The sequence below is a fragment of the Dendropsophus ebraccatus genome, chromosome 4, assembly GCF_027789765.1.
Source record: "Dendropsophus ebraccatus isolate aDenEbr1 chromosome 4, aDenEbr1.pat, whole genome shotgun sequence".
Lineage (NCBI taxonomy): Eukaryota > Metazoa > Chordata > Amphibia > Anura > Hylidae > Dendropsophus > Dendropsophus ebraccatus.
This window is the reverse complement of record NC_091457.1, coordinates 64,894,733-64,913,686: the sequence shown is the minus strand read 5'-3', so window position 1 is coordinate 64,913,686 and position 18,954 is coordinate 64,894,733. Positions and strand designations below refer to the sequence as shown.

The window sequence follows — 18,954 nt, the reverse complement described above, 5'->3', positions numbered from 1 at the left end:
GCAAAGTTAAAATATTCCTTGCAAGAAGTAATCCAACATATCAGACATGCTGTGTGGCGGTGAGCAGTTCTTAGGGACCGGTGGTGACGATGGGAGAAAATTCCACTCATATAAGAGACGCAATCCGGCTGTCGCGTCTCGGATATGGAAGGAATGAGAGTCCTTGAAAACAGTGAGTTGGGCAGGATATCCCCATTTGTAGGCGACATTGTGAGACCGCAGTGTAGATGTAACGTAGGCCAGTGATTTGCGCCATTTGAGTTGATGGAGACAGATCAGGGAACAAGGAAATGTTGCAATATTTGCTAGAGTGCGCCGTTTGGTGATTCCTGAGAGTGGCGAGGAGGGCCCTTTTGGTGTGAAGGAAACGTAGACGGACAATTATGTCCCTTGGGGTGCCAGGCGGCAAGTTGGCAGGTTTAGCAATTCTTCTGGCCCAGTCGATAGACAACTCCTTTGGCGTATGGTCAGGTAGCACATCTCGGAGAAGCTTAATGACGTAGTCATGCAAAGTCGTGGGGGAGATCGTTTCAGGAATGCCTCTCACTTTGATGTTATGGCTCCTAGTGCGATCGTCCAATGCTGCGAGAGAATTATGTGTATGTTGCATTTCCGCCTCCAGAGAGCGGTAGGATTCCAAAAGAGAATTGTGATCAGCAGTGACTGCAGCAAGACGCTCCTCAGCATATGACAGTCTCTGCTCCACTGTCTGAACAGAGGCTTGAATGGCTTGTATAGCATGATCAAACCCTGATTGAATCGTCATTTGCAATGAGAGTAGAATGTCTTTAAGGAGAGAGAACGTGAGAGGAGTCTCCTTCATAGGTGAATCATGAAGTCCATTGACAGTACTGTGAGTGACAGGAGACTCATAAATGTGATGAAGCTGCTGCTGCTGAGGACGGCCTGCCAGACTGGGATGGGCAGAAGGAGGCAGGAGGCTAGAGAAGCAGGAGTGACAGGAGAACATGGCCGTTCAGGCAGGTTAGGTACACATCCCCCCCCGGGCTGCCTGTGCTGCTGCCGGCTTCTCGTATGAGCGATCGCTCTGTCGAGTGATCTGGCAGGGCTGTATGGAGTCCGATCTGGCAGCAAATCCCCTCTGAGTGCTTTGTTTGTCTTCCGATGCCAGGGAAGCCAACCACACTAACACGGCATCCAAATAGCGCGTGTCTCTCAATAAGGAAGGAGAGGAGCCGGCACCATGCTGCAATGGCGCGGACAGAGGCTGTGTGGCTTGTTTCTTCCTCCGGGCGGCCGCCGACGCTCGTTTGGAGGTGGTTCTCATCTCTATAGAGTGGTAGGGCAAAGATGTGCTCACCGGTAAATGATATGAGGCAGTTCAGGAAATATAAGCGCTAATTAAAGGCTGATAAGGCAGGAGCTCTGGGAGTAAGCGTCCTCTCTCCTCGGCTGCAGACCACGCCCCCCTTTCTAAGTTTTTAATCCACTCCTGGTTTTGGTTGCAATATGAGGACCACAATACTGACGTAGTGTGAACCCAGCCTAAGGGTACAAACACACACACAAACAAACCGTATACGCAGCAAACCTGCAGCAGATTTGATGGTGCAGATTTGATGCTGTGTTCAGTTATTTAGGTCTAATCTGCTGTGTATCGCAGCAGAAAATACGCTGCATATACGGTGTGTGTGTGTTTGTACCCTAAAGATAGAAATTGTGGGGAAGATCTGTTTCACTTCTAGCTTTCTCACCTGAGAACTAACACTTAATCCCTAATCCTTAAACTATTTTTTTAAAGGCAGGGGAGGACCACAATAAACTATCAATACTCACCTGTCCCTGTGCCTCTCCAACGCCAAATCACCACTCCGGGAACTCTTCTGAGCTAACGTCAAAACCCGGTTGATGGACTGACTGCTCAGTTACCGCTACCCATCCCCCCCCCCCCCCCCCCCCCACACACACACACACCTTCTCGAGTCGTGACACGCGATGCTTCGCGGGCACGTAGAGAGGTAAGTAGTGGTTTGTTATAATGGCTGCCAGGTTTTTTTTTTGTAAATGGCTTGACTTCTCCTTTGACCATTGTATTATTGGTTTGATGAGAATTGCACCTACATGAGTGACAATGTGGATGAAGACCTGTAACAAGGGACAAGTAGTAGAGAGTAGTGCATTCATTTGGAGTGCACAGTTTAATGCTTCATTTTGTGGGGTTAAACCCATGACCTTATAATGTATAAACCTATCCAGGTTTTCCTCGTGCCGAAAAAAATTAATAAAAATTCTAGTTATAGAAGAACAAATTTTGTCAGTTTGAATTCTACATACATGATGCAAATACACACACGCTCATTCTGCGATTACTAGATTTTACCTCACCTTTTCATAAGAAGCTCTACGTCAGCACGCGTTATTGTTTTCCTGCTGGCATGTGCACTGTAAGTAGACAGATCAACTGCTAGCTGGTTTACATATAAATCTAAGCTGTGGGAAGAAAAATAAAAAGATTGTGATCACTTTTTTTTTTTTATAATTTTTCTTTTTTCAATTAAAAATGTTTATTTGTACAAGGTCTGTACCATAAAGGCACTATTCCATGGGCCGACAGGAGCAAACGAGCGCTATTAGCACTCATTTGCTCCTCGTTCCCTGCTCGTGATTGCTAGAACGTCCGGGCAGCCCATGGCATACAGCAGCGGTCTGCTGCCGAAACTCCTATTCCACGGAGCAACATGTTTGAGAGACAAACAACGCAACGATCAGCCGACATAAACGATGTCGGCTGATCGTTGCCTTCTATTTCACGGGACGATTATCAGCCGTAACGGCCAAATACGGCTAATAATCGTTCCATGGAATAGGGCCTTTAGTCTGTATTATGCTAGAAGATATACAATGGAACATGTATGGGGCACTAAATGGGCCACATGAGCAAGAGGATTTTTTTATTTTTATTTCTTTTACTTACTGTAAAATCTCTTTTTGTAGTCTACATTGGGGGGATGCAGGTATCATGGATATAGGCTGCTACTAACTGGCACAGAGCTGGTGCCTTGTTCCCCAATGAAGGCTAAAAGAAAGATTTTACAGTAAGTAAAAAATTTACTTTTCTTGGGTGTTTTATTGGGGCACACAGGTATTATTGGACGTCTTATAGCAGTCCCTGGGGTGGGAGAAACAATAGATAAACTGAAGGAGCCACTGCTGTATGCAAGACCTTGCACCCAGACTTGCATCAGCCCACGCAAAGGTGTCAACATGGTAAAAAGGTGAGAGGGTATGAAAGGAAGACCATGTGGTGCCCTTGCCTTGAGGGAATGGAGGTAAGATCCATACATTTGGGCTTAGGGAATCTCTTATATGAAACCTTCCAGTTCTTAGCGAACATCTCATCAAACTGCTTGTAGTTGGGAAAGGTGATCGGAACACACCTTGTGCTCCTGTTAAAGAAAACTTTGTCTGAAGGGACAGATTCTGCAGGCTTGGGAGATAAAATGTGTCTTGGTTAGCGGATTCCGCACTCTCCACCACAGACATCTTAGCTGTTTCTTCAGGGTCTGAAGTGGTGTCCAGGTCGAAGCATGAAAGTTTGCCAGTGGTTCAAGAGCACCTAGGCAAGGGAAACTCAGGGATGGGGACCATGATGTTCCCAGAGACTCCAAAGTTGTTTCTTTATATAGCTCCAGCTGAAGTATTTGCTGAAAGCTAGTATTGAGTGGATCTGTCAAAAAGTTAAAGGGGTTGGCCACTTTATAGTAAAATTGTTCAGTGTACAGTATCAGTAACTGTACTCACTGTATATACCGACAGCAGCTCCCTGTGTACCTCAGAGCTAAAATAAGACTCCCCTCCTTCCAAGCTCTGCTGTCCTGCTCTGTGGTATTTCTGTCCATAAGATGGCTGACATGTAGGAGCATGTGACCATGCCCCACCCCCAGTGTCCACCATAGGCATATGCAGGCTCAGTGGTGGACACAGGGTGCGGGGCATGGTCACATGCTCCTCCATGTCAGCCATCTTATGGACAGAAACACCACAGAGCAGGACAGCACAGCCTGGAGGAGGGGAGTCTGATTTTAGCTGTATGAGGTACACAGGGAGCTGCTGTCAGTCTATACCGTGAGTACACCTAATACTGTATACTGACTTATTTTACTATAAATAGGCCAACCCCTTTAAGGTTCAGCAATGTTAACCAAACCCATGGCCACTGCAGGACCCTGGGAAGGGAGAGAGGCTGGTGCAACCTGGAGGTGAGGACAGGCAATCCAGGGCAGCTGCCACCTACAATACAAGGAGCATCCTGACAGTGCGGGGTTAACTACAATACTAGGGACATCCTGGCTGTTGATTGGTTAGGGCATCCTGGCAGTGTAGAGGTTAACAGTACTAGGGGCATCCTGGCAGTGTAGGGGTAACTACAATACTAGGGGCATCCTGGACAGACGCATAAAAAGGTGTTATTTAAACATTCTGTTGTGTGTCCAACCTCTTATTGAGCAAGATGCAACTCAGAGGGCCTGTGACCCGCAAGTTTAAGTACCCTAGCAACGCTCCTGGGAGCCAAACTATGTAGTATTCCCAGCCATTGGCTGTCAGGGAATGAAAGGAGTTGTACTAGATGAGACCCTATAGTCTATTACTAAAAGAAGCATCCCCACTTTAGTGCAATTAGCCAAGGAGAAAAAAAAAAAAAAAAAAAAAAAGATTCTGCCGTTTGGCACATCTTAATGGGTGTGTTTGTCAAAGGGGGTGTGGCTTTTAAAAGGGACATGTCATAAAATTGTTCAATTAACGTTACATGTTTAACCCTTAGAGGACCGGGCCAATTTCAATTGTTTGCATTTTCGTTTTTTCCTCCTTGTGCTTAAAAGGCCATAGCACTTGCATTTTTTTCACCTAGAAACCCACATGAGCCCTTATTTTTTGCGCCACTAATTGTACTTTGCAATGACAGGCTGAATTTTTTCATAAAGTACACTGCGAAACCAGTGCGAAAAAATTCAATGTGTGGTGAAATTGAAAAAAAAACCCAACGCATTTCTTTTGTGTTCAGAGCGGCCCCGCTCTGAACACATGGAGGCGGCCCTGGACATACGGGTACGTCCAGGGTCGCCTAAGGGTTAATAAACTGTGATCTTAATTTAGGCCATTATAACCCAACCTTTGCCAAAGGGCGGGTATAGCTAAGGGTCACTTTACATGACAGATGTGGTAGATCTTTACAGCCAAAGCCAGGAATGGATTTGGAAAGAGAAATCTTAAGTCTTTCCTTTATGATCTGTTCTCTGTTTATAGTGTGTTCCTGGCTTTGGCTGCAAAAATCTGTCAGATATCTGTAAGATCTGTGTGTGTAAAGGGACCCTTAGTCAATCTTCGTGTCAACAACCTATACCCATGGTACCCGAGTCCCCCAATAAGATGCCTGAGAAATTAAAATAAAAATGGACAGCTTACATAAGGAAAGCATTAAAGGAAAAGTACGGCCAAAATTTTTTTTTTGATATGTTATTACTTATGGAAAGTTAGACAAATTTCTAGTGTACATTAATTAAGGGAAATAGCAGTATATGTGCATTTCCCATAATTTAGTAGATCGTGGAGTGTTAGAATTCTCTCAGAAACAGTGGTCACGACGAAGGGTGTAATTCCTATGGAGTGTCCAGCAAGGGGCGCTCTATATGTAGAAGTCTATAGGACTTTATTGTTTCTATGGATGTCTATGTAAACTAGTGTAATGTAATGTACAGTGTGCTTTATTGAATGAATATATCAATGAAATACTATGGGAAACAAGTGTCCTTGCTCCCCAAAGTATTCCATATATGTATTCAATCAGTACATTTGGATATCCATCACAGTAAGCCCGCCAAACCGCCGATACACTGAACTGCTACTCCCATCACCTGCTCATAGTATGAGCAGGTGATGGGAGTAGTAGCTGGGTCATGCCTGCCGCCGCTGATGCCGCTGGGAGGAGGGGGGAGCCGCTCATCCCACAGGGGCTTCTGTGCAGCCATCATGCCCCCTCCGCTCCCCTTTCCTCCTTCTTCCACGATCCGGGGAAACTTCCCCCTATCCCGGCTGACTCCCCGCCTGGCCGCCGCTCTCCCCCCACACATACCGGCTCCCCGGCCGGCACATGTGGAAGAGGACGGTTAGTGCGGACACCGGGGAGAGCGGCGGCCAGGCGGAGAGTCAGCCGGGATAGGGGGAAGTTTCCCCGGATCGTGGAAGAAGGAGGAAAGGGGAGCGGAGGGGGCATGATGGCTGCACAGAAGCCCCTGTGGGATGAGCGGCTACCCCCTCCTCCCGGCGGCATCAGCGGTGGCAGGCAAGACCAAGCTACTACTCCCATCACCTGCTCATACTATGAGCAGGTGATGGGAGTAGTAGTTCAGTGTATATAGTCAAGTGCGGTAGGCGGCGGCGGTTCGGCGGGCTTACTGTGATGGACATCCAAATGTACTGATTGAATACATATATGGAATACTTTGGAAAGCAAGGACACTTATTCCCCATAGTATTCCATAGATGTATTCATTCAATAAAGCACAATGTACATTACATTAGTTTACATAGACATCCATAGAAACAATAAAGTCTGTTAGACTTTTACATATAGAGCTCCCCCTGCTGGACACTCCATAGGAATTACACCCTTCGTCGTAACATCACTGTTTCTGACAGAATTCTAACACTCCATGATCTACTGAATTAAGGGAAATGCATTTCCCATAATTAATGTACATTAGAAATTTGTCTAACTTTCCTTAAGTAATAACATATCAAAAAATAATTTTGGCCGGACTTCTCCTTTAAATATATATTTGCTGTTTGTATTTTGTCATATTACCCTTCAAACTAATCACTGGAATCACGCTTATAAAGAAACTAGCAGTGTCCAATAGATGTGGTAATAATCTTTCTTAAGCCAGGTTCACACGCTGTATAACAGCGGCCGTTCTGTGACACGGCAGTGTCACAGAATTGCCGCTGTCAGTGAACTACACCTCGGCTGGTATTGCAGTACTGGCTAGATGAACCTAATTTCTTTTTAATTGGAATGCAGGCGAATTCGGGTGTGTCTGCATTCCAATTACCCATAACCGACAATGTAAAATGCCTCCGGAGCTGCACTTTACATTGTTTGCACTGTCAGTTTTGTGTGGCTGCATGGAAAGCTGGCCGGCGTGTATACACTCTGGCTGGGATTCCACAGCAATTAAAGCGTTGGAAAATTCATCAAATAACGGCCATCGTGGCAGACCTGTGACTACGGCAGTTGTTTCATGAATTTATATGTTGCGTGAACTTAGCCTTAGGCTGGGTTCACACTATGTTTTTGAAATTAGCTTTTTTTCATCCATTTTTGCATAAAACGGATCGAAAAACGGATGCATTTGTGTGCATCCATTTTGATCCGTTTTTTCATTGACTTCAATTATAAAAAAAAAAGGATTAAAACATTTTTTTAACATACACAAAAATTAGGTCAGCTATGTCAATGAAAAGATGGATCAAAACGGATGCACAGAAATGCAATAAAAAAGGGATTACAAAAACGTTGTGTGAACCCAGCCCAACCATATCTTATTTCTGCTATTTAGTAACTTTATATGCAACGAAGATGTCTTTTAATAGAGTGCGCCGGTAATACAAATCATAGGCACAGGGGCATATACCTTGGCTAGTCACGGCCCTCTACCTTTCAGCAGGTGCTGTGGGGGTGATTGACAGGCAAAGATACTTCTATGTCACGGCAAAGTGTGACATAGAAGCTTCTTCACCTGTCAATCACCCCTGCAGAACACACACAGGCAGAGAGCCGTGACTAGCCAAGACCTGGTATCTGCCCCTGTGCCTACTACAGGCGCACTCGATAAAAAGACATCTTTGTTGCATATAAAGTTACTAAATAGCACTGTTATGAATCACATATGGACAGTCTGTTAAGTTAAGAAGTCCCAGACGATAAAAGCCTACAAGTACCCAGAATTCAACATGTAGTTGATATATCATAATAAAGTAAGATTTACAATTACTTCATCAACACTTATAGAAATGTTATAACAGCACCGCAGAGACTATTACCATTTTTCCACATCTGCCAAAGCTTCCTTAGAGACTCGCACTTTAGCATGGTGGCTGAATATTTGCTTTACTTGGCTGCTGCTAAGCACGCATCCCTGGTTTTTAGGCGGTGCTCTTCTGGTTTTCTGGATCTTTTTGCTTATCGCAGGTTTATCTTTGTTTCTAAAACATAAGAAATGAATCCATTAAACCTTGCACTTCCTGCAACTATATATGCTTGCAAAGATCCAACTAATAGACTAATACAGAGCAAGTGTAACCAAGATGGTAAGACAATGAGTGCTGAACAGTTCTGATGTCTTTACACGACTACATCGGCCAATTCCTCTGTGGGATATTCTATCATTATGGACTGCAATGATTCGCTGCTCCATTCAGAACAATAACGAATAATTGTGGTGGTAGACAAGACTGTGGCGTTTTACTTAATGGATTATGCCCATTGTGTGTTATGGTGTATAGGCAGGAGGAAGCAGTATAGTATAATCAACACAATTTGCTTTATAATATTCTATTAAAACTAATGTTATCTTTATTCCGCGGGTCAGTAATATTACAGTGAGGAAACAAGACTTTAAATCGCCATGTTCTGACCTCTGACTTTTTTATTTTATTTTGTTCCAATATGACAGCTTATTTTAGTGTAGATGGGACTTTGTTCGCCTTTTCTTCTACTTTATCTGATATACCAAATGAATGAAATCAGTAATTCTGGTGTTTGGAATTTTTTTTGTTATTGTTGATGTGCGGGATCAATAACATTTTCCTAGTTTTGATTCAGCATAAAGTGGAAACAAAATGTTTACTTTTTTATACGGAAAAGGGGTGTTTTGAACATTACGGAAGGGGCTTTCCTTTTTACTTTTAAAAAGGTTACATTTTTTCTTCCACACTCTTTAAGGGGACATTTATGTGCAATCATTGGATTGCTCAAACTGATCAATGAAATATTGAATTGCATTGATCAGTGTAATTGACACTGTGTCTACAGCCTGCCTCAGGCACGGAGGCCACCAGAAGGCTTCTGGCTGCTATAGTAACCGATCGGCACCCTATGATGCGTGGTACCGATCGAATCCCTCAAATGTTTAATCTGTCAGGATCGGACTGAAGTTTGCTTCAGGTTGTTGAAAGCAGGAGTCTGCTGTTAGGTACACCTGACATCAGCTGTCTATAGAGTGTGCTCTGCTCCTGAGTCCACTCTATATGCAATGACCACCGAGCTGTCATAAAAAAAGGAGTATGGGCAGTCATTACGAGGTTAAAGTCTACCTGTCGTGACGCCGTGCTGACAGATCCTCTCTTCATCCAGAATTTTGGGTCTCTATGGGTTGGAACATGCACTTTAATGGGGGTTGTGCACATAATCGTCTGTGTTTGTATCCATGGAGACCCAAACTTCCAGATAAAGAGAGAGAAAGTCTGCGATGATCCATCAGCACGGCGTCATGACAGGTACACTTGTTTGTGAATACAATAAATAAGCATAACTTTTATTGGAAAATATATGGTCTATGCCAGTGGAGTCAAACTCAAAGTCTCAGGCCAACCTTGATAATTATTGAAGCGTGAATGCGGCGGTCCTGGCACTGTCAGTAGTGTGGGTTTCCCAGCACTGTGCACTATGATAAATTACATGATAAATTGCTATCATATGATTAAACCCCAACCCATGTAATAGCCACCCCCCCCCCCCCAATATTGCCCCATGTAGTAGCCAACCCAACCAAAATTGCCCAACATAGTAGCCAGCCCTCCCAATAGTGCCCAAATAGTAGCCAGCCCCCTAAGTCTCCTATAGTAGCCAGTCTTCCCTAATAGTCTCATATAATAGCCAGCCCTTCCCCATAGTCTCATATTGTAGCCAACCTGCCCCAGTAGTCTCCTATAGTAGCCAGCCCTGCCCCATAGTCTCTTATATAGTAGCCAGCCCTCCCCCATAGTCTCTTATATAGTAGCCACCCCTCCCCTGTAGTCTTATAGTAGCCACCCCCATAGTCTCTTATATAGTAGCCAGCCCTCCCCTGTAGTCTCTTATACAGTAGTCAGCCCTCCCCAGTAGTCTCATATAGAAGTCAGCCCTCCCCAGTAGTCTCATATAGTAGCCAGCCATACCCAGTAGTCTCATATAGTAGCCAGCCATACCCAGTAGTCTCATATAGTAGCCAGCCATACCCAGTAGTCTCATATAGTAGCCAGCCATACCCCATAGTCTCTTATATAGTAGCCAGCCCTCCCCAATAGTCTTGTTTATAGTAGCCATGGTGGGCCAGATGTAATTCAAACTCTGAATTGCTTGGGAGGGCCAAAATTAATGGCACCATGGGCCAGAGTTTGTCATGACTGGTCTATGCTGCTTTATGTCTGTGTTGTTCTGCCTGCTGTTAATCTATTGCTCATGGATATGGAGGATCTTCCAAAAAGTGAACCTTGACAAAAAGGGTAAAAGCATATACCGAAACATGAGATTAAACTGTTTTGGAATACAGTGAATGCCTGGTGGGGCATGGGGAGTAAGGGCCCTATTACACGGGACTATTATTGTGCGAAAAATCGTTATATCGTTCGAATTTAAACAATAATTGTTCTGTCTAATTGCAGGCAACGATCCAAAAACCGTTCATATGTCGTTGATCGTTGATTTAGATCTGAACCTAAAGCGATCGTTAATCGTTCGCTAATTGTTCATTAATCATTTGTTGTAATTCCACATTCGTTCGCTCAAGTTGCGCATTTGTTTACTAATCATTCAGTGTAATAGCACACTGTTAGCACACATTGTTTTGCTGGGATCAGAAGTAGTAAACAATCATAATAACGATCGTAGTAACAATCGTAACTAACAACAATCGTTCTGTGTAATATGGTTAACGATTTCAGGTTAACAAACAATCTCGTTTGCGATCGTTTATAATTAATCGTGAAAAATCGCTCCGTGTAATAGGACCCTAATGTGATTAAAGGGGTTTGTCTAGGGAGCAGAAAAGGTATAACCTTTAATACTCTGTCCAGCACATCTTTGAGGTATACCTTGCTAGATTAGAGTGGGCAGGCACCAAGTCACCCTCAAGCAATGCTCATCCCCCCGTCGTCTCTGAAGTCTACATCTGCTCCTCGTACAACCCCTTAAGGTTTTATATTGTGTTAGTGCATACCATTTTCTTTTCTGCTATTATGCAGACCCTAGGAGAAAGCGAAGGACTTTGGACTTTTTCTGTGTTTGAACTTTCTTCCATGTTTGAAAACAGCCAGGATTGCATCTTAATATTGTACACTGGATAACTCTAACATCCCTATGGCTGGTGAGCTAATTTTTAGCGCTTTTTGTGAATTTTTCCATATCTACATTGCAGCAAGGTTTAGTCAGACTGTGGAAAAATCCTTTAGACAGCCCCAAATCATGTTTATAGCTGTCAATCTTCACAAAATAAGAATAAGCTGCATGGATTAGTTAAATGCCAAGTTGTCAAACACATGGTGGTCCTACAACCAAACAAAGGGATAAGGTAGACAAAGTTATTGTAGTTTGCCAGGGTGTTATATGCCTGGTTCATTACTGTACCTGGCTAAAGGGGAACCATAGTCAAACCTTCTCTCCAGGAGCCTAAAGACACTGGATATTATCAAAGTAGCAATGAGCTATGTCATACACACTTACACAATGCGAGTATGCTTCATATAAGCAGGAGTTTCTGGAAGTGCAGTAAGCATCAACTGGTTATTGTCTTTCTTTTTGGTAATTCCTGAAAAAAAGGGAAACGCTTACTGAAGAGAAAAAGAACTATATCTTTATACAGGAACCTACACCTGAAGGTAGACATACATGCTCCTCTGTTTTCTCTCTGTATTCAAATGCCCAATCCTGTTTGGACAGAAAACATACCAGCTACCAAAGAGGCCTGGCAGCGGTTTATTCCCTCCTCCCTGCTGAAGGGTGTATGTTTGGGAACGGGTGGAATAGTGGTCAGGAGAACACAGTCCGCTTTAAGCAAAACTGCCATCATTGCTACTGCAAGGGAGCTGTGTTTAACCCCTTTGTGTCAAGGTTTATTTTCACTTAAGCATTTCCATTTTTTTCTCTCACCGTTGTAAAACTCATAACGCCTTGATTTTTCTATACACAGCCGTATGATGGGACAAATTTTATTTAATATTAAAGGAGAAGTCCGGCCAAAATTAATTTTTGATATGTTGTTACTTATGAAAAGTTATACAAATTTCTAATGTACATTAATTATGGGAAATGCACATATACTGCTATTTCCCTTAATTTAGTAGATCAGGAAGTGTTAGAAATATCTCTGAAGAAGTGACGTCACGACCCAGGGTGTAATTCCTATGGAGTGTCCAGCAGGGGGCGCTCTCTATATAGAAGTCTATGGGACTTTATTGTTTCTATGGGTTTCTATGTAATGTAATGTAATGTAATGTAGTGTACAGTGCTTTATTGAATGAATACATCTATGGAATACTTTGGGGAGCAAGTGTCCTTGCTCCCCAAAGTATTGCATAAATGTATTCATTCAATACATTCAATACACAGTAAGCCCGCCGATCCGCCGCATTTCCGCCGATCCGCCGCATTTCCGCCAATCCGCCACACGCTGATCCGCCGCATTCCCGCCGATCCGGACCATATACATTGAACTACAGCTCCCATCATCTGCTTCTAGTATGAACAGGTGATGGGAGCTGTAGTTGGGTAAGGGATATGACATGCCGCCGGGCGCAGGGGGGAGCCGCTCAGTACACAGGAGCGCTCCCCCTCCTCCTCCTCCTTCCGGGATAACTTCCGCCTATACCAATGCTGAGTCCCTGCCTGGCCGCCGCTCTCCGCTCTCCCCCCCATACATACCGGCTCCCGATGCATCCTGGTGTCCGCGCTGATGCCGGGAGCCGGTATATGTGAGCGGAGAGCGGCGGCCAGGCAGGGAGTCAGCATTGGTATAGGCGGAAGTTATCACGGAAGGAGGAGGAGGAGGGGGAGCGCTCCTGTGTACTGAGCGGCTCCCCCCTGCGCCCGGCGGCATGTCATATCCCATCACCTGTTCATACTAGAAGCAGATGATGGGAGCTGTAGTTCAATGTATATGGTCCGGATCGGCGGGAATGCGGCGGATCAGCGTGTGGCGGATCGGCGGGAATGCGGCGGATCGGCGGGCTTACTGTGTATTGAATGTATTGAATGAATACATTTATGCAATACTTTGGGGAGCAAGGACACTTGCTCCCCAAAGTATTCCATAGATGTATTCATTCAATAAAGCACTGTACACTACATTACATTACATTACATAGAAACCCATAGAAACAATAAAGTCCCATAGACTTCTATATAGAGAGCGCCCCCTGCTGGACACTCCATAGGAATTACACCCTGGGTCGTGACGTCACTTCTTCAGAGATATTTCTAACACTTCCTGATCTACTAAATTAAGGGAAATAGCAGTATATGTGCATTTCCCATAATTAATGTACATTAGAAATTTGTATAACTTTTCATAAGTAACAACATATCAAAAATTAATTTTGGCCGGACTTCTCCTTTAAAGGACAACTCCGGTGAAAAGCTTTCTCCCAGCAATTGAAACACATTACATAGTTATATAACTTTGTAATATGAATCATTCACCTATCTGCCCGTCTTTCCTATTTTTCCCCTATCAATCCCCCACCAGGAAGTAAGGTAAACTCATTCTTACCTAATGACTGTTGATCCCAGGCTGTTCTGTGGCAGCCATTTTGTGACAATGACATCATCAAGAGGGAGGCGGGTCTAAGCCCTGTTAGGCCAGCCTTCCTTTGTCAGATGACTCAGGTTGCTCAGCTCTGAGAGATGGCTTACATCTTGTTCAGCCTAACAGTTTTACAGAGTCAGTTAGACATCACGGGAGACAAAGTGCATCATGGGAAACCTCAGACCAGGAAGTGAAGAAAAAAAGAAGACACCAACTGGAGCTTCAGTTCAGTTGTTTTTATCAGCCTTGGAGTTGTCCTTTAACATGCTTAAAATTTCTGTTTTAACCCCTATAACTGTTTTTATTTCATCTATAGGGCTGTATTAGGGCTTATTTTTTGTTTTTAACTGTACCATTGCGGTTTTGATGAAGAAAGATTGTCCGGCTCCAGATATCCAGTCCCATAAAAGCAAACTTTTATTTGAAGATGAAACAGATACTCCTAGTCCAAAGGATCGACATGTTTCGGGCTACATGGCCTTAAACTTGATACACATTCACAATGACAAACCCCATTTAAAAATCTGTCCAGGTGGGATCAAGTGAGTAGACACCCCTCCCCCAGGATACAATTGAAATGTGGAGAAATAATCCATGTGCTATACAAAAAAAAAAAAACGATCTGCTGATCATCTGGCGTGGGTCAGAAAACAGTTTTTCGGAATTTCTACAGTATGTTAATTCAAATGACATGAATTTGAGCTTCACTTCCACCTATGGCGGAGACAAGATTTCCTTTCTGGATATTAATATCCAGATAGGGAATAATAGATTTGACATCTCCCCCTAAAGATTTGACATCTCCCCCTATAGAAAGGAAAATGCAGGAAACTCACTGCTACTAGCCACATCCTGCCACCCCCCCCCCATCCGTATGTGGTGAACAACATCCCATATGGGGAATGGCACCGTTTACGGCGTAACTGCTCAGATGACACAGTTTTTGCTGCGGAATCAGAGAAGCTACAAAAAAGTTTGTTGTCTAGAGGTTACACAGTTAAACAGTGTGAACAGGCACATAACAGAGCAGCCTATTTAAACAGAAATGATCTGATAGATAACGCTGCTGTTAGTCACAGAAAGCACAAACAAGCATCTGCCTCCATACCCACATTTGTTACCACCTTTGTTACCGCCAATTTAATGACATCAGAAAAATTAACAACAAATATTTACCAGTTCTCACGCAGGATCCCTTGTTAGACAAGATAGTCAGTGGGGGAGTACGAGTGGTATCCAGACGGGGCCCCACCCTTGCCTTTAAACTATCACCAAGTCTATTTTCCAGTAAGCAGCATGAAGAAGGAAGTGCCTGGATACGACACAAGGGTTGTCACAAGTGTGGCCATGGCAGATGCATTACATGTGGCTATCTAAAAACTGGGGCCAATTTTCAGTCTTTTGTAACTAGCAAGGAATACAGTATACGCTTATACATTAACTGTAACACATCAAATGTGGTGTATCTGGCCCCCTGTGACGTGTGTCAGGTTCAGTACGTGGGCTGCACTACACGGCCTCTCAAAGAACGCATTCGGCGCCATATCTCAGATGTATCTAGCCTGACGGCGAATGTATCCATGCTAACAAGGCATTTTCGTACTGTCCATTCAGGGTCCACAGAGTCATTACGTGTTACGGGCATTGAAAAAGTCACCCGTCCAATAAGAGGGGGAGAATACAAACGGAAACTCCTGAATAGAGAAAGTTACTGGATTTTCGTTTTAGCCACCAGAGTCCCTAATGGACTGAATCAGCGACATGATCTTATCCTCACTTACTGAATATTTATATAGTTGGTGGATGCATTATATGCTGAATGTGTTTGTTTTTTTTTTGTCAGTAGGTGATTACATTCATTGCATCTATTATAATCATGTTACCAATATTTGTAAATTTGCATGTTTGTATGATTACATTTATTATAATCATGTTACCAGTATTTGTAAATCTGCATGTTTTGGCTTTTTGAAGACAAATTTGTTGGTTGCTGTTCACCTGCGTCCTTTATGCTCTGTTTGTGTCAGCAACTCCAAAACATGCAGAATTTTTAATTATTTTTTTTTTGTATAGCACATGGATTATTTCTCCACATTTTAATTGTATCCTGGGGGAGGGGTGTCTACTCACTTGATCCCACCTGGACAGATTTTTAAATGGGGTTTGTCATTGCGAATGTGTATCAAGCTTAAGGGCCTGTAGCCCGAAACATGTCGATCCTTTGGACTAGGAGTATCTGTTTCATCTTCAAATAAAAGTTTGCTTTTATGGGACTGGGTATCTGGAGCCGGACAATCTTTCTTCGTCTTTGCATTTGCTGTGTGCCATACAGCTGTCCCGTGCACCATCCAGGCTTCCCAGTGGAGGTTCAGTGAGCTGTCTTACTTTTACTCCATTGCGGTTTTGGGACTTTAGGGCATTGGGACTTTTCAATCTCTTTTTATGAACTTTTTCTGATGTATGATCAGACCAAAAATCAGCAATTTTAGTGTTTTGATTTTTTTTTTCTGCGTATTTATTTACCACGTGGAAGAATGTATTTTAACAAATCAAAAAATTCTGCATGCAACCATACCAAATATGTTTATTTTTTTTATTTCCTTGTTTTTCCACACTTTGTAGGTTCCCCTAGGAACCTTTCATAAGCAATCATTAGATTGCTAACACTGATCTATGCAAGAGCCAGACTCTATAAGCAGACACATGTTGTGCGGGTGCTGATCGGAGCCCTGACAGGTGTGGACCGTCATTCAATTAACTCAATACTGTGATCACATTACATGGTGACAGTGAGAGGATTAATTCACTGCCACCAGCAGGATCAGCAGTGTCAATCATTAACTCCGGGGATCTGCCACACATAGTAGCCAACCTCCGATGTCTATGGAGTGGGATCAGCTCATGAGCCCACTCGTTTTACCCCTTCACGTTAGCTGACACGTAAACGTGTTGCTGGCACAAAGGGGTTAATGATGGATTTTTTTCCCCCATATTCAAACTAAACCTATTGACTCGAACGGAGTTCATTTTGGTTTTGTGTCGAAAAGAGCAATGCAGATTCTTGTTGTCAAAAATACCAGAAAGCCTAACAGAAACCCAGAGAAGCTTTATGAACAGAACCTTACATGTGCCTCATTGCAACCACACAGGTACTTAATAAAAAGACTGCATCTTTACACTTTAATTGCCTAAGAGACTAATTACATGTAGTGGTCTATAATAGGAGAAAGCAAGCACCGATCAGATCAGTGCTCACTTCATCCTTCTTCCCCGCTTGCTACCTTTGCTATTACATGCACAGACAGTAAGCGAGAAGAGGGGAGCAGAGAACTGCCCAGACGGAGAGCGCAGCGGTATGCTGCCACCACTTCTAGTACACAGAGCGACGGGCAGCAGACCATTGCTATAGTTTTGATTGAACATGTTGATAGACAACGATCAGCTGACATTGTGCAATTTGGCTGATCAATGCCTGTTAACATGACCTATTACACCAAATGATTATTGTCCGGAACATCTGGCAATTTGCCAATGGCAATAGTTTGGAGTAACAGGGCCCTAACATGATCCTAAAGTAAATAGAAATGTAATATAATGTATTCAATCTTTGGAATGTTAGGACCCCCCAGTGTTGCAAATCGGTAAAGAGACTAAATTGCAGTACAGTAACATAGGATAACATTACACTGAAACACAAGTCTCACCACGATCCATGGCACTCCGGGAAAGATCCAGGTTTTCACCATCATCGTTGCTTTCTGAAGATTCAGAACTGTCCTCTGGTCTTGATACTGTATGCACAGAAACAGATTCTGCAGTCGGCATACTATTTCTTCCACTCAGTCTTGCTTGTGGCAAGTTGTGAAAATATTTATTGATGCCTGTCGACTTTCTAGAGCTGGTAGTCAGACGGGAGTTATTTTGTTGTATTTTACTTTCAACACCACCCATTTTGCCTTCAATATGCACAACAGCATTTCTGTCATCAGCAGCTTCACCTTCACCACTGTCATCAGCAGCTTCACCACTGTCAGAAGCAGCTTCCTCCTCACGGTCATCGGCAGCGTCACTTTCACCACTGTGGTCAGCAGCTTCACCTTCACCGCTGTCATCAACAGCTTCCTCCTCGCTGTCATCAACAGCTTTCTCCTCACTGTCATTGGCAGTGTCATTTTCACTACTGTCATCAGCAACTTTACCTTCACCGCTGTCATCAGCAGCATCATATTCACCACTACGGTCAGCAGCTTTACCTTCACCACTGTCATAAGCGGTGTCACCTTCACCAATGACGTCAGCAGCATCACCTTCTTCAAGCTCTACATTAGCTTCCCCTTCATCACGGTCTGTATTTTCTTTTGGACTCTGTGCATTAAATATAGACTGTCTATTTGCATCCCTAGTCGGCGTCTCCAAACGTTTATCATTTGCCTCTTTTACTTCACTATAGGTTAAAAAAGAGAGTTTACTTGCTCTTCTTTGCATTTTCTCTGGCCTAGTGCTGTTTGCATCTTTATTTATGGACTGGAGATACAACTCTGTGTTCATCTGAGCTACTTCATTTGATGAAGAATCTGATTTCTCCTCTTCTGGAATGAAGCATTCTTGGGAGCCTAAAGGAACATGGATGTCAGCAGAATGTAAAAAGAATCTATAAAACGTTTTTGGGTATTAAAAAAAAAATACATGTCACCTAGGGCTGGGCGGTATACCGCAAAAATACCGATACCGTCACTGGCGTCGGTTAACCGACCTCAACTCTGCCAGGACGGTATCTGCGGTATTTTCCCCCCACACCCGGCGGCCGCATGCTCTGGTGCAGGGAGAGAGAGAGGGGTGCCGGGTGGAGAGACGGAGACTGGAAAGCTTATGCTCCGATTCACCTCCCGAGCCAGGACGCACATATACTGCTGCAGGACAAGGGATCCTGCTGTGGGGGCTGAAGAAAAAGGCTGGAGATAGGACAGGCTGTACACAGACGGCATCTCCCCCTCCAGTGTGAGCTCAGCGCTGCTGCTGCCGGGCGGCTCTCTCCTCCTAACTTCTCTGTAAGCTGCACGGTGAGCCCTGCCCCCCCTCTCCCGCATATATAGTTGGGGTCAGGTATGGGTCGGCACCTCCATGCTTCACTGGCCACCGCACTCCGGCCGAGGAT

General features: G+C 43.9%; 1 protein-coding gene across 3 annotated transcripts in view; it reads right to left on the bottom strand.

The window, feature by feature from the left end:
• Positions 1-18,954, bottom strand: part of CENPT (centromere protein T) — a 48,169-nt gene that overhangs the window by 2,471 nt on the left and 26,744 nt on the right. For all 3 annotated transcript variants that reach the window (XM_069965953.1, XM_069965951.1, XM_069965952.1), the window contains exons 9-12: positions 17,504-18,412; positions 11,720-11,804; positions 8,062-8,223; positions 2,347-2,451 (exon numbers count right to left, since the gene is read on the bottom strand). In XM_069965953.1, coding sequence (XP_069822054.1) covers positions 2,347-2,451; positions 8,062-8,223; positions 11,720-11,804; positions 17,504-18,412 — 1,261 coding nt within the window. The remainder of the gene's footprint in view (positions 1-2,346; positions 2,452-8,061; positions 8,224-11,719; positions 11,805-17,503; positions 18,413-18,954) is intronic.